Genomic DNA, 24,185 nt, shown 5'->3' on the forward strand with positions numbered 1-24,185 from the left:
GAATTGTGTGAGGATCATTTCAGTAAAGGTTTGAAGTAGAGGGAAAGCATTGCTTTTAGTTTTAAGGAGATGAGTCCAAGTGGATCTGCTGAGATCTTCAACTATGGTGAGAAAGTAATGATAACCTCCATGAGTGGGTGTGTGATAAGGTCCCCAAATATCAACATGAATTAGATCAAATAAATTGGAAGACTGAGTTTGACTGATAGGAAAAGAGAGCCTGTGTTGCCTGGCCTTTGGACAAACATCACAGCTATTGATGATGTCAATAGAGTTATTGGGGAAGAAAGGAAAATTTTTGAGTTTATATAAAGGTAAATGACCCAATCTTTGGTGCCAAATATGACCATTTTCATTATTTTTCACAGAATTACACAAAGTTTTATTTACAAAGGAAGGAACAGAAGAATTATCACTAGATTCATGTACATTAGTCAATTGAGAAATGCTAGGAGTACATTTATTTGTATGAGAAAAATCAACTGGAGTACAAGTTGTGTTCGTCTGATCATGGTCTTTGTGACACTTGTGTGTATCAGATGTAGAAGAATTGTAATGTGTTTGAGCTTGAGAAGCTGGAGAATTTTGCAGCAAATAAAGCCCTGAATGAATATCACCAAGTTGTAGAGGCCTCTTCATTGAAGGGCCCTGAAAATAACACTTGGAATTAGTGAATAAAGCGTAAGAAGAAGATTCTTTGCATAGTTTGCCTACTGAAAGCAGGTTGTATTTAAATTGAGGAATATAAAGCACATTATGCAAGGTGATATTAGGATGAATGTGCACAGAACCAACTTTGTGTACACTAACGACTTGACCATTTGGCAGAGTGACATGGTGTGCTTTAGGAAGAATTTGTGTTTGAATAAAGAGATTTTCATTGTGAAACATATGATCACTGGCACCAGTGTCAATGATCCAGGTATGATCAGCAGCTGACCAACAATTACAACCAACACATTTATCAGAAGAAACATGAGGGAAACAAGCCTTTATACCTGAACAATTGGAGGCTGTAAAAGCTTGACAAGACGAACCTTCAGAATGATCAGTGGGCTTATTATTGTTTTGTAAGTTATTCATCATGGTCATGAGTTGATTAAATTGAGCTTGAGATATGTTGTGATGACTACTACCATAATTCTGAGTATGAAGATCATTCTGATTTCTATTGTTGGTTTTGCAAGAATTCCAATCTTGAGTGGTGTTGTGTAGGAAATGTTCTCCTGATTGGAAAAAATCATCATCTTGCTTGCATATTGTATTACCAGCAAACCTTTTAGTTTTAGTGAACTTGAAGTCTTTAGGGAAGCCTACAAGTCTGTAGCATTTGCTTGCAATGTGCCCTGGCTTTCTACAATGACTACACACGATCCTTTTGCCATCAGGTTTATGTTTGTGATTTTGCTCATATTGAATTCCTGGTTGATGACCTTGATTGTGGTTTGATGCGTACATTGATGCTGATTCACTAACGAATTCTGATGCTGCATGAACTTCTCTTTGCTTCTCTTCTTGAGATAATAAAGCATACGCCTGACTTACAGAGGGCAGAGGTTTCATCATAAGAATATTCCCCCTAATGTGGTTGTAATCATTATTAAGTCCCATAAGAAATTGAATTAGGCGTTGATCTTCATTGAATTTTTGCATAGCTTGTGCAGAACCGCAAGAACAAATAGGCAAAGAAGACAATATGTTCAATTCATCCCAATTTTTCTTTAATTTTGTAAAATAACCAGCTATATCATTCGTACCTTGTCCTGATAATCGAATTTCTTTCTCCAATTGAAAGAGCTTGGCACCATTTGCTTGACCATAACGATCTTCAAGTTCTTTCCAGATCTGATGGGCTGAATCTGAATAAAGAACACTTTCAGCTATTTCTTGAGATAAAACATTCAAAATCCATGAAGTGACCATATCATTACATCTCTTCCATTGATTATATTTAAAATCAGTTATACTGGGTTGTGAATTTGAATTGATGAAAATCAATTTGTTCTTTGCCGACAAGGCTATTGACATTGATTTCTTCCAAGAACTAAAGTTCGAACCATCAAAGGGTTTGGAGACTAACAACAGTCCAGGATGATCTGCAGGGTGAAGGAAAAGAGGATCCGAATGATTGAGAGGACTCGAAACAGAATCTTGAGAGGGAGAGTCTTGATTTATCATTGTTAAAAGCAGAATCAGATCTAAAGAGAAGGAATACACAGAAGAAGATGATGCATGCAAATAATCAGATCAATGAATTTCGCTCTGATACCATGTTGATTTTGGTTGATGAATTCATCAGAGAAACCAGAGAAAGAGGGAAAAGAAGAAGAAGGAGAAAGAAGGAATTCAGAACAAGCAAAACTTTATTTCAAAATACTTCAGGAATTGTTCATCTCAACATAAGACAAAATAAGGAGGTATTTATACTAAGTACAAGCCAAAAAATGAAATGACTAAAATGCCACTAAAATGCCTATTTATTATTTCTAACAACAACACAAGTACTTTTACTAAAAATGTTCTTTTCAAGGCAACCTTCTTAAACATTTAAGGTATTTGTATCTCTTTTCAAGTCTTTTAATCTTATTAATTTTACTTTTTAAACTTGTTTTAGGATATTATTGTTTTCTCAACAAGTTGATGTACCTGATACAATGAAGAGATCATATTTCTTGTAAATTTACAGTTTTTTATAATTTGTTGACAATTATAAATAAAATTTTGCTTATGTCAATAGTTCTGTAGCTTATGTTGATTATTTATTAATTGGAAAAATCAAATATATAATACTCGCTCCATTTCTTTTTAAATGTTTATTTGCCTTTTGCATGTTTGCCAACACTCTAATTCAATCTTAATATTTCTAACTGTGTATAATAAAAAATTATTAAAAAATAGATATTAATACACCTTATGTTGAGATGAATCAAACAAGATCCTTTTTGATTATGTTTAATTTATAGATTAAAAAAATTACAAAGTAAGAGTGGTTAATGAATAGTACTCAAAAAGCGAATGGAAGATTTGAAAAAAAAAACGGAGAGAGTATCAATATTTACTGCTTTTTAATGACTGTTTTTATAGTTAATATCAAAAGAATACTTTACACAATGATTCCACGTTTGGCACGAGTAAGTTTTATAATAGTGAATAACATAATTGCCATTAGAGGTGTTAATTCGGGTCATCGGATAAATTTTGGGTCAGATGTTTCTGCTCGATTCAAAATCGAATCTTGTATCTATTTTGGTTTTACATAATTATAAATTCATTTTAAAGTCGTGTTAAATCGAGTTCGATTATAAGGTCGGGTAAATATCGGGTCGTCAAGTTTGTTTGAATACTTCATGATGACATCATTAAAATGAAATTGGAGGAAAATTTTGTGATTCGAAGTTGACATGTAGCAAGTTTTTTAGTGTTTGTAATCTGCATCTTTTGTTTTAGTAATATTCAAATTTATTTATTGAAGACAGATAGATAATCGATAAATGCCTGAACATTAAATTGGGGATATCGTGAAAGGATTTGGTAGAATCACATGATTCACCTGGGATGTAATGATAACATGGGATAATATGAGCGAAAAGAAGTTGAAAAAAAACGAGTAAATTTAAACTTTACGAACAATATTAACGTTACGTTACCACAAATAAGAAAAGCATGACACAGTTAGAAAAAGTAGTGAATCGCAACAACTTCGCTAACAAACATTAATATTTTTTGCCTTCATTTTATAGTTTTATAACGATGATTTGCCTAAGGGACTAATTATCTTATTTCATGACTGTTTAATTTAAAACACTGGTCGAAATTTTGCAAAGTAAATCGCAACCTTTATTTTTTACATACTAAATAAAATTTTGATAGTGACATTTTAAAATGTTGATAAAATTTTTTAGAAATTTTTTTCTAGAATTGAAAAATTAAATTATATTATTTCAATAAAAATTAACAATCTTTTATAAATAACATCTATTTGGTCAAATATTAGAATTTTATTAGACATAAATTTAGCCAAACTCGAGTTGAATCGACGAAAAATTAGTAACATCTGCAATCTCTAACATTTATAATCCAACTTAACAATAGTCGACCTAGAATAAACATTAATAAAATTAAATCAACTGCAACTTAATTCAGATGTTATAAAGATAAAAGACTCAATTTTACAGCTCATTCTTGGACCGCAACTTCTTTTTAATTTTTTATAATGAATGAATAAATTGGAAGGCATTTGCTCGACATTCAATCTTAAAAGTGTTTGATAAACTTGTATGTAACCAACTTAATTTTGTTGTCAATTTTAGCAATTATTTTGTGTTGATTGTTATATTTACCAAGATTAGTGTAATGTCCCTGATTTTTAAAATTTTCATATCTATAGTAATTTAACTATTTTGATAATTTTTTATTATAGTTATTAATTATTCTGATAAAAAAGACATTTAATAATCAATTAAAAAAATTACATACTCGATCAATAAGAAAGCAATAATTAAGTCAAAAATATCTCGTTGGTTTTTAATTTGGAGTATTTAAGGTATATCTTTAAAATTAGGAATATTATCAATAATACCCCTAAGTTTTGGCACTTTACCAATGGAAGCCCTAAGTTTAAAATAGTTACCATTGATAATTTCCCTTAAAATTATGACTTAGAGCTACTATTGATAAAATGCCCAAACTCAGGGATACTATTGATAATTTTTCTTAAAATTATGACTTTATTCCTCCCCATATTTTCAACAATAATTTTTCAATTCTCTAATTGAAGGCAGAATTATAATTTGACTGTGATATTTAAAGCAGAATAAAAATTATACCTTATATTGATATTATTCTTCTTTGTTTTTAAAGATTTAAAGTTTAAAATAGGTAATTAATTATCTCATTTATTTTAATTTGGATTAGTTAAGTTATATCTTTAGATTTGAGACTTTATTCCTCCCCATATTTTCAGAACTAAATTTCCAATTCTCTGAATGAAAGCAAAACTATGATTTAATGATGATATTTAAGACATAGTAGAGATTATACCTTAAATAAAAATTATCAGGAATAATATAACTTTTTACTTATTTTTCCTATAATAATACCAACTTTTAATTAAACATGAATAATACCAAGTCTTTTCTTAAAAATATCCCTAAAATGTTAAAAATCAAACTATGTAATATTATATGACAAAACAAATACTAATTTAGCTAAGAATCTAAAGTTGGTATTAGTTTAGGAAAAAAATCCCACTCTTAGTCGGTGTTATTTATGGTTATCAAAAGTTAATATTATTGTAGGAATATTACCAAAAGTTTATATTATTCACTATAATTTTTCCTATCTTAAATTGTGATTATTCTTTTATTTTTTCAAATTTTAAAATTTAAAATGGGATGAATTGTAACAAATTGTAAATTAAAATTTATATTTTACGATCCATGTTTTAGCTTTACTAGTTTTGGGGACGCGTGCCAAAAAATCCTATTAAAGTGAAAATTTTAGTTTACAACAGTGTAGGCATGGCCACGGTCCGGGTTGGGCCGGTTCCATCTGGTTCCGGTTCCATTTCGAACCTGTCGCGACCGGTTTCGGTTCCGATTCCGGTTCCGGGCGGTTCCAAACGGTTCCTTGGCGATTCATGAGGCAGTTCTGGCGGTTCCAACTCACGGGACTTTCTTTTTATATACAAGCAAGATCTGCAATTCAAAATTGAATACTAAACAACTCAAACTTTCTATTATTGTCTTAGATCCACAATTAATCCTACGGATCCCTAGGATTGGTAGAATTGGTAGATTCTTATACATATTCCGTGGGTTCGGCCTATGACTGTGGATATTAAGTCAAGTATACGAACTCCTTCTACCTATCTTGTATATTGTCCTTTTCGTTCCGTATTAGAATAGAAACTTATTCGGTCTTATATTAGACGGGATTCGACGAAAAAAAAATTCTTGATTTCATAAAATAGAAGATATATTCTTTATTTTACCTGCACTAAAAGCAGACTCCGACGCAATTGTAGAAGCAGGAATTGCAAGGATATCCTTTGCAATTCTCGATAATATGGGAAATTTTACAGATTTTTCTTTCCACCACTCTAAAATATTATAGCTACCTTGGTCAATTTCAAAGTGGTGTTTAAGATAACTATCTAATTCTAAATATGAGGTGGAGGGTGAAGAAGAAGATGATCCTACAAAACTATCATCTTGGCTCATTATATTAGCTATTATGGAATTATAATAAGAGGGACGTGCCGAAATGCTAACACGCCTAGACGTATCGCTTTTGGGTTATATACACTAGCATAATAATCATAAAGTTCTGCAAAAAGTTTTTTACATGTTCCAACTTAATTATGTACATACTAGACGGGCGATCTAATGATTGGTAGTAAAATCCAATTACTTTAGTAAAGACTTCTGTTTTAAAACATGGGTCTAAAATGGTTGTAATTGCATAAATATAAGGAAAATCGGTAAAATATGTCTTCCACTTATCCATCATATCTGCAAGAATCGGCTTTAAATATGGGTTAGTATCATCATGCGTATGTTTAAGAAGATGATAAAAAATAGTAATACACTCACTTATTACTAAGTGGACATTCGGTTCATAAACATATGAAAAAATCTTAGTTGCGTGGTCATACGCTTCTAATATTTTATGTACACCTATAGTTAGTTCCTATGTGTCATCAGTTATATAGCTATCTGTACACTCACTATACAGTTGTGTTATAACTGGACGATAAGCAATCGCTTTTCTTAATAAATCGTTGGTTGAGCCCCAACATGTAGGAGTATCTAATGACCAATACACTTTTTTTAGTTGATATTGGTCACATAATTGCTTATAGCGTCTCTTTATCTTTCCAATTCTAAGCCACTTCACTATGTCTCTAATTGGATCTAATAAATCGCTTAATTGTTTTATACCTGCTTGGCAAGATAAGTTAACTATATGAGCACAACAACGTATGTGTAATAAGTTTACCACAAGCTTGTCTTTGTTGTTGTTGTTGTTGTTGTTGTTGTTGTTCATGTGATCTTGTTGATGACTGTCGAGAATTATGTATCCCAATAGGGGTCGTTGGTTCCTCTTCTTGTTCTTCTTCTTCATCAATTTGTATTTCTCTTTCCACTTCTTCTGCATAATTGTGTAATTCTTGGTCGTACCCTTCTGGATAATTTGATTCATAATTATAATTACTAATCGAAGGTGTTGTTGATACCGACGGAGTTGAAGTGGCCTTTCTTTTGGAACTAGAACCTCCCAATGATTTTGCCACTTTAGTAACTTTTTAGGGGCTTTTTTAAAAAAATAAGACATGATAATATTGAAATAATAATAGAATTAAAAAATAAATAAATAAATAAAAGACTAATTATGTAATTAACTAAATTAAAAAATAATTAAAAGACTAATTATGTAATTAAGAGAATAATTGCGTAATTAAGTAATTAAGTAGAGAGAGTAGAAGAAGAGATGAGTTGTGAATAAAAATTATTGAAAGTGATGGGTATTTATAGAAAAAATTGCAACGGTTAGAAACGGCTATATTTCCGGTTCCGGTTCCATGGAACCGCTGGGCCGGTTCACCCGGACCGGTTCCGGTTCCATGGAACCGTTGGACCGGTTCACCCGGACCGATCCCGGTTCCGGTTCCATGGAACCGTTGGACCGGTTCACCCGCACCGGTTCCGGTTCCAACCTGCGGTTCTTAGGTCCGGTTCATGCAGTTTTTTTCCGGCGGTTTCACGGTTCCGGCAACTTTTTTCTGACGGTTTCACGGTTCCGCGGTTCGAGCCGGTTCGGAACCTGTCGCGAACGATTCCGGTTCCGGATCCGGTTCCAAGCGGTTCGGCACCGGTTCGGTTCCGGGTAACCCCGCCCGTGGCCATCCCTACTGTTGGACCTCTTGAGTTTTGATGATGACTACACTTTATATAAACAAATCTGTTTTTAGAGATTGTGTGCATGTCGATATCCGATCGTGATTATGATCGTTGATAGTACCTATGACTTGGTTCATGGAAATGTACGTGTCAAAAGGATCCGAAAGATGTTAGAAGAAGTATATCGCTTGGGATGTAAAATGGAGACAGCAGGTCTACTGTTCCTAAGTTGGATGTTCTAACAAAACTGAAAATTGGAGACAGCGCACTGTTCCTGAACTGGAGTTAGCCTACGTTAACTGGAAATTCTGGTTATTTATTTATAATTATTATTTTTAGTTAATGTACTGAAATTAATTTGATGCGTGAGTTTGTCTCGAATTTTTTGCTTAATCATGGTGTTTTTTCGAGTTCTGTTAAAGAAGTTAAAATAGAGTTCAATAGTCAAAAATTGGGAGAATGGCTAGGTGTGCCCGCAAATGGATTTGATGTTTATTATGTTTGATCAAAAATAACTTTCTTTGAAATAGATGAAAAGGATGTTTGGAAATTTTTAGGGATCACTGAAAAACGAGGGAAGGTCAGCCATAATGCAATATCCCCTTTACACAAATTGCTGTATAACATTGCACGTAGATTTGTTTTGCTGCGAAATTCCAAACGCAGTGAAGTAAGTCTGCGAGATGCAACCCTAATTTACTGCATGGCTAACAATATTAAAATTAATTTTCCCTCTTTGATGATCTCTCACTTAAGTGAATGTATTTCTAAAGGTTGTGTGATTGGATATGGAGGTTTGCTGACTTGGATTTTTAGGAAGATAGGTGTTCCACTTGAAGGACAAAACTTTCCCATGGGTCCGAACAATATGATAGGTGCTAAGTGCTTAAATAACTTACACCTTAAATTAAATGAGAATGGGACCCTTGAGAACGTTGTTGAAACAATTAATGTTAATTCTGATAATGAGAAGGAAACCGAAAAGGGAGAGGTTGAAATGGAGGAACAGGAGAAGGAAGGATCTGGAGATAAGGAACAGGAGACTATTCTTTCTGATAAGGAGAAGGAGGACATTGGTGTATGCAAGGAGGAGGTATCTGTGCCTACTATGAAACAGTCTTGCTCAACCTCAAGGAAGAGCAAAAGGCTTGCTGCCAAAGGGAAAAGACCTATAGTTGATCTTGATGATGACTCTGGGGCTGAACCAAATCATTTCCCCTCACCAAAGCCAACCACTCCATCATCCCATCATTTTTCATCACCACCACCATCACCAATACCAACTTCACCACCACCTATTCACACATCTCCACACCAAGGCTTTGACCAGACAACAGTTCCTACAGCTCCTTTATACTCCATTATCCTCAAACTTGATGAATTGCAGGATTGCTTCTTTAAATTTCTAGATGAAGTTCGTGTTTCCTTAGCCTCACTAACTGACCAGATGACTCAAATGGAGGCTCGTCTGGGAGCAAAATTAGATACTGTGGAGGTGGAAACAGAATATATAGATGATGAAGCTCCTGCGTCCTAATTCTTCCTGATAGCTTTTTAATATCTTCTTATTTGTTGCAACCATCACTATCATCAAACAATCTTTTCTTGTTTTTGAATTGTACCAGCTGGGGTACTATTTGTCTAATTCATATTATGAACTACCTTTTCTTTTATGCTACTAACTACCTGTGAAGATTAATCATAGCTGATCTTGTTTGCATTCATTGTTACTGCTTTTTACTCTGTGCATCCTTATTCTCTCTTTGACTATGTCTATATGCTTAGTGCTGTGGCTTGATTGCTCTTATTCTTTTTGAATGATGTCAAAAGGAGGAATATTTGACACAAACTTAAATAATGCATGAGTATGCTTAGCTCTGATTATATCTATTATGTTGGACTTTAGGATTAAGGTTATGATTCATGATCTAAGGCTGTTTGGCTGTGTCTGTGTGCTGCTGATGATTGTTCATTGCTTGACTGCTTGTTTGCTGTGATTGTCAAAATATAGCTAATCTATTGTCAGTATATAGTTAACACCTTTTGTAATACTGGATGCTCTGATAATAGAAGTTACTTGATGAACTGTTGCTCTGATGACTCTGATGATGAACTGTTCTAATAATTGTTTTGAATGTTCTGTTGATAGGAGTATAAGATATATGCTCTGATTATATGATTAATTGTTCTGATTTCAAAGTTATTACATTTGAAATACTTAGTGATTTATGTTAACTATTTTTGGAAACTATTTAAAAACATATATTTTATATTGTGTTTTTATACTATATGGAGTAAACTGTGTTGCTATGATTGCTTGGTAAATTATATTGTAACGAGTTAATTTACTAAGTTATGTAGAGTTGTTTTAATCTCTGACATGCTCTATAATATTGATTTTACTCTAATTTTATTTTAAGTTTGTTTAAAAGTTTGTCATCATCAAAAAGGGGGAATTTGTTGGACCTCTTGAGTTTTGATGATGACTACACTTTATTTAAACAAATATGTTTTTAGAGATTGTGTGCAGGTCGATATCTGGTCGTGATTATGATCGTTGATAGTACCTATGACTTGGTTCATGGAAATGTACGTGTCAAAAGGATCCGAAAGATGTTAGAAGAAGTATATCGCTTGGGATGTAAAATGGAAAAAGCAGGTCTACTGTTTCTAAGTTGGATGTTCTAACAAAACTGGAAATCAGAGTACTGTTCCTGAACTGGAGTTAGCCTACGTTAACTGGAAATTCTGGTTATTTATTTATAATTATTATTTTTAGTTAATGTACTGAAATTAATTTGTTCACTAGTGGAAAAAAACGTATTTGCTGCTTATCATTTGCTGCGGTTTTTGTATATACGCAGCAATAACTAGAAAAAAGAATTAGAAAAAAAAAAGAACCCTTAATTGCTGCGGTTTTGTGCCTCGACCGCAGCAAATACACATGTGCACCTTCAATTGCTGCGGTTTGTTTCATGCCCGCAGCAAATAAAGCTTGCAATTGCTCCGGTTCTTCACCACCCGCAGCAAATAACAAATAATCCTTAAACCTTAATTGATTCAGCAGCTAAATTGCTGCGGTTTATCCTATTGACCGCAGCAAATAGGGTTCATAATATAAAACCCTTAAGCTTCTGTTCTCTCGCCTTCCCTTAAGCTTCTGTTCTCTTCTTCATTCCTTCATTCCATTCCAGACGCACAAACCTTCGTTCCATTCTCGCTCCTTCGTTCATTAACTTCAAACGCCCAAACGAACAACAGTAATTCCTTCATTCTCCTTCGTTCCATTCCAGATTTCGAACGCAAAAACCCTTCGTTCCATTTTCCTTCGTTCATTCACATCTATTTGGAAATTTTTAAGTTTAGGATGATCAACAAATTGGGATTTTGTGTTCTTTGAAAATCTTGACAGTTCGACTTTGTTTTTTTCTTCTTTTACTCCCATTCACATCTAATGATTTTGGTGGAGGTTTCTGAATGACTTTTCTTCTGGTTTGTTTTACTTTTGCTTTTTGATGATATTATTGTCGTTGAATTTGGCTTTTTGGTGTGTTGTTTGTTTATTGATGGATTAATGTTTGTATTTAGGGTTTGTGATTTTATTTGCTGAAGAAATCCACTTAACTCTGAAGAAATCAAGTATTTTTGCCTATTTAACTCCTTATGTTTAATTGATTGCTTGTTGTTTTATCGATGAATTATTGTTTACTTTATTTCCATTTCATTGTTTGATATTTGAGTTCGTGTTTAGGGCTTGTTATTCAGAAATTTGTTTTTGGTATTTTGGTTGAATTTTGTAGTGTATTTTTCAATTCTAGAGATAAAATTGAACTCCAGGCTTTTCCATGTATACTATTGCTGCATCCACAGACCATGCAATTTATTCATATTTTTTGTTCCCAAAATGACTTTTTCTTTAGAAATTCATTTATGGGTGTTCCACACCCTAAATCATGCAATTTCATTTGTATTTGTTGCTTTGAAATTGGGTTTTTCTTCCAAAATTCATTGATGATTGAAATCAATTAATACTAATCATGGGTTTCATTCTTGGTTGTTCTAGCCGTTATTCCATTCAATGCTTTGTAATTTTGTACATGATTTGTCGATTAATTTAGCCTACTAAAACCACTCGATAGAATCAAAATGAAGTCTCTATAAATAGCAGCAAATAATGGCAAAATAACCGCAGCAAAAAACGTTTTTTCCACTAGTGGTTGCATTTATTTATTATATTTAATTGGCAAAAAGTTTTATAAAAATTACATTACGTATGAGTCTCTAAATAAAGATCCTTTATTTTAGGATCTATATTTAGTAAATATTGGATAATGGCGGGCGATAGCGATAGGTTGTAAGGGTTATCATTCCTATAATTAGTTAGCATGTAACCATTGCTATTAAGTATAACCGTTTCTATAAATAGCATAAAAGTTCCAGCAGTTATTATGGGAACAGGAACTGTTGCTGAAGAAACTGCTGCTTAAGGGAACAGAACCTATTATTAGTGAACAGCGGTTATTATTAAATAACCGTGGGCTTGAATTTGTCAAGTTTAATGCCTATTTTAAGATTAACCGTAGGAAGACTTGGTTATTAAAATCCACATTATTCCCATGATCATTTTGGATAAGGAATAATGGTTGGAATATTCCTTTTTTTTAGGGATTTTAGCTCTATAAATAGTGGACTCGGTTATTCTTCAAAACTCGCCTTAGTATAAGCCATTAAATCATACGTAATTTTGGGAGAATTTTTACAAGAAAATTTTGTTTTAAAAATGCCAATTAATTTATAATATTTTCTTGTGCAACTTATTGATTTTATTTTTAGAGAATTTTTTATCCTTTTGTAAGGGTTTTTGAGAGAATCTTTGTAACTAGACTTGGGTGAGTCTAGGGGGAATTAGAAAGCTTCTAGTGAAGCTAGAGAAGAGAATAGCTTTGAGTAAAGCTAAGGCTTTTAGTGAAGCTAGTGTGGAGTTTAGCTTTTAGTGAAGCTAAGTTTGTTGCTTTGAGTGAAGCAATTTGAGAGAGAAGAGTTGGCCTAGTTGATGCGCTTCGAGTGAAGTAAGATGTTTAATGTAATTGTAACGAGTTGCCTTAAACATAGTGGAGAATTTAGAAATCCTGAGGGGTCGTGGTTTTTCCTTCTATTTAGGCCTAGAAGGTTTCCACGTAAAAATCTTTTGTCTCTTTTAATTATTTCGCTCTAAGTTTAAGCTTTATTTATTTTATTCAATTCCGCAAAAACAGGGCAAAAACGCTTAAACTAGTAACAACAACAATTCACCCCCCTCTTGTTGCTGTTCCCGTTCCTAATTGAGTCTACACCTACAACAGTGTAATTAACCTTAATTATATGCAAAGTTGTTGATCGAACTAAAAACGCATCTACATCAACAAATTTTGTATACAATAGCATTTTAAATTGGAAAACATAAAACAAAAGTATCCTAAGAAAATTGTTTGAAAGCTGTTGAGGGTTTGAAATTTCAGTTGCGACTTGCCTTTGCCCAACATCCCTATGATCGACAATATTACCATGTTTCAATGGTGCTTAAGGTTTGTCGATAATTATCTCACCTTGTCCATCTTCAGGAACTTAAAGAAGGTCCAATTATTACATTTGATTGTTAAAAGGAAATCACATTTAAACAAGGAAAAATAATGCAACTACTCCAAAATGCAATTAAAAGATACAACAAAAGTATTCTACATATCAACATTCAACATTAAAACGAGCAATCTCAAACTACAATAACTAATCCTGAAAATTAAAAAAATTATTACAAAATCTCTGTTACCTACATTTCAACCCTTAGCTAACCTTTTAACCAAAAGCTTAAAAATGCGAACCACCTGGGTAAAAAGCACCAAAAGAGAAAGGAATTACTAAATAAGAAACTTTCATCTACCATCAAGGAGATGAGCAAACTGATATAATATTTTAAAGAATCAGACAAACAGCTTCTTCACGAAGTAGAATAAGGGTTTCACATCTTTACAATTATGTTTAAAACCCTTGTGTACCTTTATACGATGAAGTGGATCAGTAAATAGTTCATTTCACACAAATGAGTCATTATCATCTACTTCTCTGCCTTTAGGAATCTGAATATGTGAATTCAGTGTAAAAGTATAAATACATTTGCTTATTTGTACAAGCTAAATGTCTTGGTTATTTCATAATTATTGGAAATACCTTCTGAAGGACGCGAACTTTGTCGCATGTAAGAGATTGGAGAGTTCTACGCAGCTCTTTATCCTCAATTTCGATAGCATCTTTAATATCTTGGAAGCTCAACTTCTCAGCATCATTAAATAGCATTAAAACTACAGCCTAAAGAAGACACGGCACCAACTAAGTATTAGAAAACACAAATGGATTCAACAAAGAAAAGTAGAGCCAAAAAATTGACCTTGTCAATTACTGAAGAAGACAAGACCAACCTGAAAGAGGGAAACCGCAAGCTCCTTTTTACCCTTTTGGAAGTCTGCTTTCAGTACACAGTGGGTAAGTGAATTTTGCCACATTAGCCGTACAACACTGAATTTTCTGAGGTAAAATTCTTTAAGTATGTCCTGCACATCAAGTCATAATCAAAATGCAAGAAAAGCCAGGGGTGCTTCCACATCCCTGTTTCACAACTTGTTTCTGACCTGGTATACATTCAACTCATGTGGACGCCGGACATCCTTTAGGGGGTACGTTAGCCGGTACCTGCAGCAAGACAGAATGAACTGTCACTGAACCATGCAGCTAATGCAATTTTAGGTGAAAGCAGAACCAACTAACAAAAACACCACATCATATGGGATAAAGAGACAAGCAAGAAATAAGTTGTTCAAGAAAAAGGGACCTTCTAAAGCAATATGTTGGAAACTTCGAGCCAAAGTGCTTTGCTTATGTGTGCAGTACCAAGTTTGACCAAGTATCATACAACATATCAAGAATCATAGAATAAACAGCATTAAATCCTTCCCCTAGCCCCCAACAAACATAATTAGAAAATAAAAGTAAATTGAATTGACATGCTAAATGCCAACTGTAGATACATATATGCTTAAATGAGTAAGAAACAACACGAAATAGTTTTAACTTATTCATTCAGTATTCAAAACGGAACCATCTCATCGACAAAGGCAAAGCATCACCAAACAAAACACTAGTATTTTGATAGTAAAACTCAAGTTAAGGGATTCCAATTTTCAGAATACACAAATAAATTTAGGGGGTGTTTGGTATGGGTTTTTAAGGGTTTGGTAATGGAATGGATTAACCCAATCCCTTACAATTTGTTTGGTATAAAAAATTAGAAACCCAATCCATTTCCTACAAGTAACCCATTCCCCTCAAATGTTTCAGCTCATTATGGAGAGGTAACAGCCCATTTTGTATCTTCAAATACCTAATTTCAGACCATAAAACCTTCAATTTTTCCTCTCCTCTTCCTGAACTCTCAGATTTAAAGCCCTAATTTCATTTTTTTTCATTTCTACGTCTTCCATGGCAAAGTAATTTCTCTTTCTTCAGTCTTCACAGCTCAAGTAAGTGTTTGATTTTCTTTAATTTTTGTTCAATTTAGTTGAAATGGCTGAATTTAATCGATAAAGGCAATGTCTCTTTCACTTGGATCTGCTACTTCTTCCAACTTCAATCATGTCTCTTTCGCCAGATTTCATTGATTTTGTATATTCTTTTGTATGCAGAGATAAAACGATAAGTGTTTGGGAGCTTCTAAAGCCTAAGCTGCCTTGAATCCTGACAGAGGTGAATTTCTAATCCTAATACTGTGTAGTTGGAATCTTATTATGGGATATGATTTTGAGTTTTTATGTGTTGATTGGCCTTCTACTCCTCTTTCTAAATCATTAGATGATATTGAGGAGGTTATGTTTCTGGGTTACTAATTGAAAAATGTTTTTATGTAGTTGAAAAATGTTTGCCAGTAAAGGTTGGGCTATAGCCTTCACTTACTAATTGAAGCTGGAATGGAGTTTGGGATCTTAGATGCCTGTCTTGTTGTGTAGTTCTTTGATTTTTAGAAATGTTGGATTTCTCTCCATTACTGATAGCTTGGTGCTGCTACTGTTTTCTCAGTCTTTGTGAGAAAGGTTGTGGGAATGATTGATGAGACTAAAGGGGGTGCCCAGGCTTAATGTTGTTTTACAGATCAGATTCAAATCCTTATAAAAATAATATTGCTGCTTAGCTGTATTAGTGGGCAGGATATAATTGAATGATCCTGTTTACGTGTGGCTTAGAATTAGCTATTCACTTGTGATGCCAAAAGATACAATCATTTGCTGCTTCGGTTTTAAACCCGAGCATAAAAAGAGTTATATGTTATAGTCTTTTGAGAATCGCATCATATATATCTTTTTTGTCAATATATATAATTTCACCAATAAATAATAATAATAATAATAATAATTACTTGATAGTGAAAAATTTTTGTTTGATTTTGATTTTTGAGTCTAATTTTTGTTGTACAGCTTCTAATTAATTCTCATAAATGGATCGAATTATGCAATCCTTACGGAGAAAAAGACGTCTAAAACAACTTCAATTGGTAGTAACAAATGTAGTTGTAGTTCTTATGATGTATTGGGTTTGGTATATGACAAGTATTGCTACGGTTAGGGGTGTTCAATTGATCCAAAGTAAAAGAGATAGAAAAATATTGCGCTTAAAAATTATGCATCGCTTAATACAAGAAAGTGATGTGCATTGCAAAAGTGAACTTCGGGTTAATAGACAAACCTTTAATATTATTTGTGAGATGCTTAAGGAGATTGGAGGCCTCACTCGGACAAAAAATATGTCTCTTGATGAGATAGTTGCCATGTTTTTGTACACTTTAGCTCACCATAAAAAAAATAGATCTATTGCTCACTTTTTCATAAGAAGTGGAGAGACCGTGAGTCGGCAATTCAACTTATGTCTGAGGGCTATACTTAAGTTGCATGAGCATTTGCTTTACAAGCCCTTACCAATATTAGAAGAATGTGAAGACGAAAGGTGGAAACCTTTTAAGGTACTAGTTGCTTAATCATCTAATTTTTACCCATAATCTTACGTGTATTTATAAGAGTGATTTTGTTTATTTGATTTTATAGAATTGTTTAGGAGCATTGGATGGTACCTACGTAAATGTAACTGTACATCCCAAAGGTCGTGGTAAATATCGGACAAGAAAAGGTACCATTGCTATGAATGTGTTGGGTGTTTGTGCACCCAACATGCAATTTATCTATGTTCTTCCGGGTTGGGAAGGCTCTGCTCACGATGTTCGTGTTCTTCGCAATGCTCTCACTAGGCCAAATGGCTTTAGGGTTCCTAGAGGTAAATTTAACATGTAGTTATTAAAAGAAGAATTATATAGTTAATAAAACTCACTTTAATCATCTAATTTCAATAATTTTGAAGGTAACTATTATTTGGTCGATGGGGGGTATACAAACTGTGAGGGTTTTCTTGCTCCATATAGAGGGCAACTATATCCTCTTAAGGAATGGACAGATAGACAACCACAAACTGCAGAAGAGTATTACAATATGAAGCATGCTCGAGCAAGAAATGTAATTGAAAGATGTTTTGGGTTACTTAAAGGGAGATGGAGTATACTTAGAAGCCCCTCCTTTTTCCCTATTCGAACTCAAGGACGTATTGTGATGGCTTGTTGTTTACTTCATAATTTAATAAGGAAAGTGATGCCCACAGATGATGTAGAAGAAGAGAATATGAGTAATGACAATTCCGATAATGATTCTGATGATGAAGTTGAATACATTACTACAATAGCTACTTCTGATCGATGGACTAATTATAGAAATACGTTAGCTCAAGATTTGTTTAATGCTTGGAGGGCAAGAGTTAGACAAGGTTTGTACTAAACGATTGTTTAATTGTTTGAATGCTACGTCTGCCACACAATCGTACCAATAGATTCTTTAAGAACAAAATTCATACATTTCTAGTTTCTGATACTTTCTAATTATTGTGCATTGACAAAATATAAATAATTTCACTTTAGTTTATATGTATATTGTAGGTACTTGAAATGGAGGTGAATACCATTAGCCAAGAGGGAAGTAGTAGAGGGAGGGGCAAGAATAAGCGCTTTTGGACATGTCAAGAAGATTCGATGCTTATAAAGTATTTACACCAATTGTCTACTGATCCTAAGTGGAAAGGTGAGGGCGGTTTTAAAAATGGTTACATGAGTAGGTTGGAAGAGTTGATTAATGGTGAGCTTCCTAGTTGTGGTTTGAAGGCTTTTCCGCACATTGAATCAAGAATCAAACATTGGTCAGAGAAATACAGTGCACTAGCTGAGATGTTATCTACTTCGGGATTTGGATGGGATGCCGATAAGAAGATGTTGCAAGTAGAGAGAGCAGTGTTCGATGAATGGGCAAAGGTAAAGTTCTGGGATCTTTTATACATTACTTTGTGAATATTGTGCAAAAGGTCTACTCGTATGTTTTTATTTCTTGTTGATTTGACTTTATTCAATGTACATGAGAGTAGGGTCTGTTAGGATTGTGAGCAGGGACTATAGCAGTCCACATGATTGCTTCAATATTTTATTTTTTGTTTTGGAATAGGTTCATAAGAAGGCTAAAGGATTGTATGGGGTACCTTTTCCTCACTATGACATCCTTGAGGAGATTTATGCTAAAGATAAGGCCACGGGTGATCAAAGTGAGTCTTTTTTGGAAGCAATCAATTGCATAGATGTTGAAGTTACAAAGAAGTCAATTTTCATAGCTAGTGATGAGGAGGATGATGCTGATTCAAGAAGTCGGTCAACTACTCACTCTATACAATTCAAGAAGCGCTCGATTAAACAAGAGAATGATAATTCAACATCTTCAAAAGAACCCAAGCTCAAGGAATTGAAACGAAAGAAAAATCTTCAAAGTGATGTTGATAATTTGGTTTCTTCTCTTCATGAAGCTACAAGTAATTTCGGGAAAATTTTTGATAATATCAATGTTAATCTTGGCACAATGGCTAATGCGTGGGCCAAAGCCGAGGAGAGAGAGCAGAAGATGGATGAAAAAGTGAATAAAGTCTTGGAAGAGGTTATGAAATTAGATGGCATCTCACCCTCTGAAGCTTTAGAAGTAGCTACAATTCTCATTGCTGAAGAACACAAGCTTTGCATCTTTTATCAAGCTCATTCGAATCTCAAGAAACAATATGTGCTCGATCTTGTTAAGAAAAAATGAAAGTGGTCCTCTAAAGATACATGAGTTGAGATGTTGTTATTAGTGGTTGAACTTGTAGTATGTGCTTGCAGATTATTAGTTGAATACTTGCATAATAGTATTGCAAATTGCTATGTTTCATCTTATTTAGGCTTGAACTATGTTGAGTTTTATCAAAGAAATCTTGTTTTAATGTTTGCTTAAGTTAATTTTTTTTGTACAAAAATGACAAAATGTCCTTTGTAGATTATTACAAAAAATATCAACTTATGTGACAAACCAAACAATAAGTAAGGGAAACGTAAACAAGTGTTTCCCTTACATTGTTATTCCAAACAACATATAACCATAACCCTTACCTTTACCCTTACCCCTCTTTATTAATTCCCTTTCCCTTACATTTTCTCTTCCCATACCAAACACCCCTTAGTATGTTCGATAAAACCACACTATATAAAATACAAAAAAAACCCTAATTAAAAACAAAATTGTTAATAATTGGAAAAAACCACAAGTTGCAGGAGAAAGTAGAAACTTTCGTGATTAAAAAAAGGATGAATGCATTTTGAGCATTCACCATCACCAATCTAAACAAAATGCAACCAAAGAACTCCATTAAAACATGAAAAGTTTAGTAGAAGAGATTTTTTTTAAAAATGCTCACCATGAAATAACCCTAATAAACAATTACTTTGAGAGCTCCTTTAATATTGCTTCCATGTCTCTATGCTCACCATATCCGCTACATCCACAAAAACTCATAATTTAGAATAAAAAATAACCCAAATTAAGAAAATAAAACATATCGGGCCATCAAGATTTTGAAATCCAGCTACCTCCAGCTCCTTCCATATTGAGTAAGAAAGCAAGAATTCATTATGGGTTTTATCAAATCCTATTAGTCATGAATGGTAACTAAAAGAAATAATAGGTATATGAGAACAACTACGACTAAATTTCAATATACAAAAAGACTAAGGCTTAGGGAATTCCCCCTAATACACATGACTTCACGATGGACGTTCAATTGAAAGATAATTTAGATTGATAAACAATTCATTAACTATTAAGGCCAGATTAATTATAATTGAACTCACACATATTGATTGAATAATTAACAAGGTTTTAACTTAATTCATTAAGACAAAGTTGAATCTCAATCGCAGATCCGCATCTTGATAAAAGATCAACAAAGAATTTAACTTAATGAGTCAATCAACCAATTAATCTAGTCACTCTAATAAACAAAAAATACTTTTATCCATCAATCTAATCATGTTTCGCAGAGTTCATCTCTATACCTTAGTAAGAAGACTAATCACCAATGGAATACACAAAGACAAGTAAATTAAACAAATAAACAAAATTAACAACGATAAATATAATTAAAGAGATTGGAAAACAATTATACCTTAACAATGGAAGATGATGAAGAATAAAACCATAAACTTGATGAAGAACAAAACTGTAAACTTCGAATTATATAAAGATGCTAATTAAAATTAAGGGAAAATTAAAATGTAATCAAGTAAATCATTAAAAGAAAGCATGATAATAACAATCCTAGATAAATATACAAAATGTTTTAAATAAATCAAAATGAAGTTAAATTAGACTGGACTTATTGTGAATACCAGCATATTAACGGGGGGACACAAGTGCACATACTTCATAAGCTATGGAGATATATATACCATCCCAAAACCATATGGCAATGGGAAGAAGGTCTCTAATAGCTTATAAAACGTGCACACCATTTTCAATTTATCGATGTGGGATAACTCATCCCAACAGACTTAATTATTAATATTATTTAATTAAAATAGGAAAAGGAGAAGCGGAGGATATAAAGCCTAGGAATAGCGTGAGAGAAGGATAGGAGGAGAGAGAGAGAGATGGAGGGAGCAAAGGCGTTTTGTCCATCAAACACTCACTTTCTTTGTGTCACTGAATGTCGAATGTCACTCATTCAATCCCTAGTTTATCTAATCCATTCTAGACTGTAGAATTATGTACTACATAAATATTAATTTAGGGAAGTAATGAAAATTAAAATTAGGCCAAAATAGGTTTCAACGCTTAAATACTAAAAACTAAAGTGAAGGTAACATACTTTTTGTATACATGTATGAAGATCCACATCAATCTTTCTTGGAATATCAATAATGTATCCACTCTGAATGAATAATGTAACAGGCTCAAATTTTTTAATCTTAATCTTCCGATTAATTATTCTGAAATTTTTTTTTCGAATTCCTAATCCTTTGGTTATTTAATTCAAATCACCTTTAATTCCTAGACCTTATTTCGATTTTGTAATTTCTTCTAAATATTAAACTTAAATATATATATATATATATATATATATATATATATATATATATATATATATATATATATATATATATATATATATATATATATATATATATATATATATATATATATATATATATATATATATATATATATATATATATATATATATATATATATATATATATATATATATATATATATATATATACACACACACACACATATACATATATATATATACATTTCACTTCATGTAATTTTAGGCGCCGTGTCCCATCCATCCGCATTTTGCAGGCCCAACTCTCAAGTGGCCCAATAATGTGTCATCTAGTATAATGGGTTAATATCAGATAATATGGGTCGACCTGACCTGACTGACCTATTTAATAAATGGGTTAAACAGGTTTTTTTCGTGTTTAAATATTCAACCTGAACCTAACCCATTTAATAAACAGATCAGGTCGGGTTGACCCATTTAATTAATTGGGTAAAAAATCTAAACCCAAACCCGCTAATTTCTGGTCAATTTCAGATCAGGTTAGCAGTTCGGGTCAGCTTTTGCCAGCCCTACATATAAATATGGAAATTCTTGATTAATATGATAATGTAGATATATATGAAATATTTTTTATGTGAAATATTATTTTAAGTTTCATGTATGTTAGCTTTATGAACTTTTGCGTTGAGAAAATACTTAAAAATAATATCTAGTGATGTTTTTGTGATGAAATCTTGGTAGATAAAATTAATGTGAACTAGGAATTTTAAAAAGAGTATTTTATAAGTACTTTATAAAAGCTAAAAGTTAGGATATTATTTTAGATATGTTCCTTGAGTTTTACTTCATTAAAATAACATTTAATTGAGTTTTCGTTTAAAAATACTGTTCTAATAGGAAGAGGTGTTGAATACTGTCTTAATTATGGAAATATCTAAGATGATATATTACTTTAGTTTAAAATAAGTTAAAAGTTTATTAATAAATTTGAAGAAAAAAAAGATAAATAAGAAATAAATATTAAATGGGCTCTTCTTAACTTGTAATTTTTTTGGCATACTACTATAACATGTTGAATCTCATGATGACCCTTGGGGAATGTAGAAATACAAATAGACGATCGCATGCAACAAGAGGGGGGGGGAATTGTTGTGTATTAAGTTTAAGATTTTTGCCTCTAATTTTGCGGAATTATAATAAAATAAAACTTAAACTTAAAATGAAAAGGATAAAAGGACATAACAATTTTACGTGGAAACCTTCTTGGCCTAATAAGAAGGAAAAACCACGACCCCCCCCCCCCCCTCGGGATTTCAAAATTCTCACTATGTTTTAAGCAATCAATTACAATCACATAAAACAATTTGCTTCACTTGAACCTTCTTTATTATAGGCCTATTTCTCTTTCTCTTCTCTTTCTCCTTCTCTTTCTCTTCTCACGCTTCTATTGAAGCTTCTCTATTCCCCTAGACTTCCCTTAAGTCTAGTTACAACAAAACACTCAAATACCATTACAAGGCCAATTCTCAAGAGGATAAAAATTAAATAATTGCTTTAAGAAAAATATAATAAATTAATTGGCATTACGTAGCTGAAAATATTTTTCTTAATAGATCTCCCTTTATGGACACTCTCGGATACTCTTTCGGTTTGAGCATAGTTCCTCCTATTTATAGTGGGAACAGCCGGCAGTTACCTTAGACATACCTACCACTATCCTACACGTTCTCCAAAGAAAAAGATAGTGGAATGCCAAAAATAGACTTCCGGCTATCATTTGCTCAAAGTGGAAAACGGTTCCTTCAAGCTAAAAATAGCATGGGAGTTAAAACAAAAAAATCTAATTAAAAGGAGATCTTCTTCAAAAAGAATAAGTCTTAGGATATTTTTAGACAACCTAAAAATAGTTTTTCCAACCAATTTATTAATTAACTAAGCAATTAATTTAACTCTTAACCGTTACATCAACTTAAAACAGAAAATAAATTATTTGCAATTTTCCAGCCGATGTTTTCTTCAAACCTGCGACCTGGGAACAGTGTACTGTCTCCATCTACAACTTCTGTTAGATTGTCAACTTAGGGAACAATAGACCGCCTGTCTACTTTTAACGTCCTAAGCATTTATCTAACCTCTTGGATATTCTAAGACACGTACAAGTTCCACGAACCAAGTCATAGGCTTCATCAACGATTTTAACAAAATTGGATAATCACCTACAAAACAATCTCTAAAACATGTTTGTTTATTTAAAAGTGAAGTCATCATCAAAACTTAAGATGCCAACAAATTCCTCCTTTTTGATGAAGACAAACTTATAAACAAACTTAAGTAAAATAGAGTAAAACAAAGATTTAAGAGCATACTAGAGATTAAAGCAACTCTAAATAACTTAGCAAATCAACTCGTTACAATATAATTTACCAAGCATGCATAAAACAATTTACTCTATATTAAAAACATAATATCAAATATGTTTTCAAATAATTTTCCAAAAATAGTGAAATTATCATAAATCCAAATTAACACAAATCCCTAAGTATTGTAAAAAGTAACAGCTTTGAAGAAAACACATTCAGAACAACACTTAGAACAACACTTAATTAAAGTATTCATAAACTTAACAACACAGATGATTTTAAGCTGGCAATCAGATAATAATTTCATAATCACAATTATGCATATTAACTTCCAATATTGGAGCAATATAAATCAATTAAGATATGGAGACTGTGTATTCACAGCTTC

The 24,185-nt window shown here is 32.7% G+C and overlaps 2 protein-coding genes across 12 annotated transcripts; one reads left to right on the top strand and one right to left on the bottom strand.

Annotated features, from left to right (window-relative positions):
* Positions 1 to 12,730: 12,730 nt before the first annotated feature.
* LOC130825823 (cullin-4-like) lies at positions 12,731 to 21,152 on the bottom strand. 9 transcript variants are annotated; one of them, XR_009046965.1, is made up of 7 exons: positions 20,532 to 21,151; positions 19,785 to 19,862; positions 14,564 to 14,624; positions 14,354 to 14,485; positions 14,106 to 14,243; positions 13,934 to 14,014; positions 12,742 to 13,762 (listed from the first exon to the last, which is right to left on the bottom strand). XR_009046965.1 is itself a non-coding variant. In XM_057691259.1 (6 exons), the coding sequence occupies exons 4-6, from the start codon at positions 14,435 to 14,437 to the stop codon at positions 13,715 to 13,717; spliced, it is 270 nt and encodes an 89-aa protein (XP_057547242.1). In that variant the 5' UTR covers positions 14,438 to 14,485; positions 14,564 to 14,624; positions 19,785 to 19,862; positions 20,532 to 21,151; the 3' UTR covers positions 12,733 to 13,714. The 9 variants fall into 9 exon arrangements, 6 of the variants coding, with proteins under 6 accessions (XP_057547245.1, XP_057547246.1, XP_057547243.1 ...); XM_057691259.1 differs by lacking the exon at positions 13,934 to 14,014 and having other exon boundaries at positions 12,733 to 13,762; XR_009046964.1 differs by having other exon boundaries at positions 12,745 to 13,762; positions 13,934 to 14,243; positions 20,532 to 21,152.
* Positions 15,311 to 19,302, top strand: LOC130825822 (protein ALP1-like). 3 transcript variants are annotated; one of them, XM_057691256.1, is made up of 6 exons: positions 15,311 to 15,451; positions 15,614 to 15,674; positions 16,400 to 16,941; positions 17,024 to 17,249; positions 17,334 to 17,789; positions 17,959 to 18,101. In XM_057691256.1, exons 3-6 carry the CDS (start codon positions 16,420 to 16,422, stop codon positions 17,964 to 17,966), a joined length of 1,212 nt encoding a protein of 403 aa, XP_057547239.1. In that variant the 5' UTR covers positions 15,311 to 15,451; positions 15,614 to 15,674; positions 16,400 to 16,419; the 3' UTR covers positions 17,967 to 18,101. The 3 variants fall into 3 exon arrangements, with proteins under 3 accessions (XP_057547239.1, XP_057547241.1, XP_057547240.1); XM_057691258.1 differs by lacking the exons at positions 16,400 to 16,941; positions 17,024 to 17,249; positions 17,334 to 17,789 and adding an exon at positions 18,515 to 19,302 and having other exon boundaries at positions 17,959 to 18,327; XM_057691257.1 differs by lacking the exons at positions 15,311 to 15,451; positions 15,614 to 15,674; positions 16,400 to 16,941; positions 17,024 to 17,249 and adding an exon at positions 18,515 to 19,302 and having other exon boundaries at positions 17,631 to 17,789; positions 17,959 to 18,327.
* Positions 21,153 to 24,185: the final 3,033 nt, after the last annotated feature.

The sequence above is a fragment of the Amaranthus tricolor genome, chromosome 10, assembly GCF_026212465.1.
Source record: "Amaranthus tricolor cultivar Red isolate AtriRed21 chromosome 10, ASM2621246v1, whole genome shotgun sequence".
NCBI lineage: Eukaryota > Viridiplantae > Streptophyta > Magnoliopsida > Caryophyllales > Amaranthaceae > Amaranthus > Amaranthus tricolor.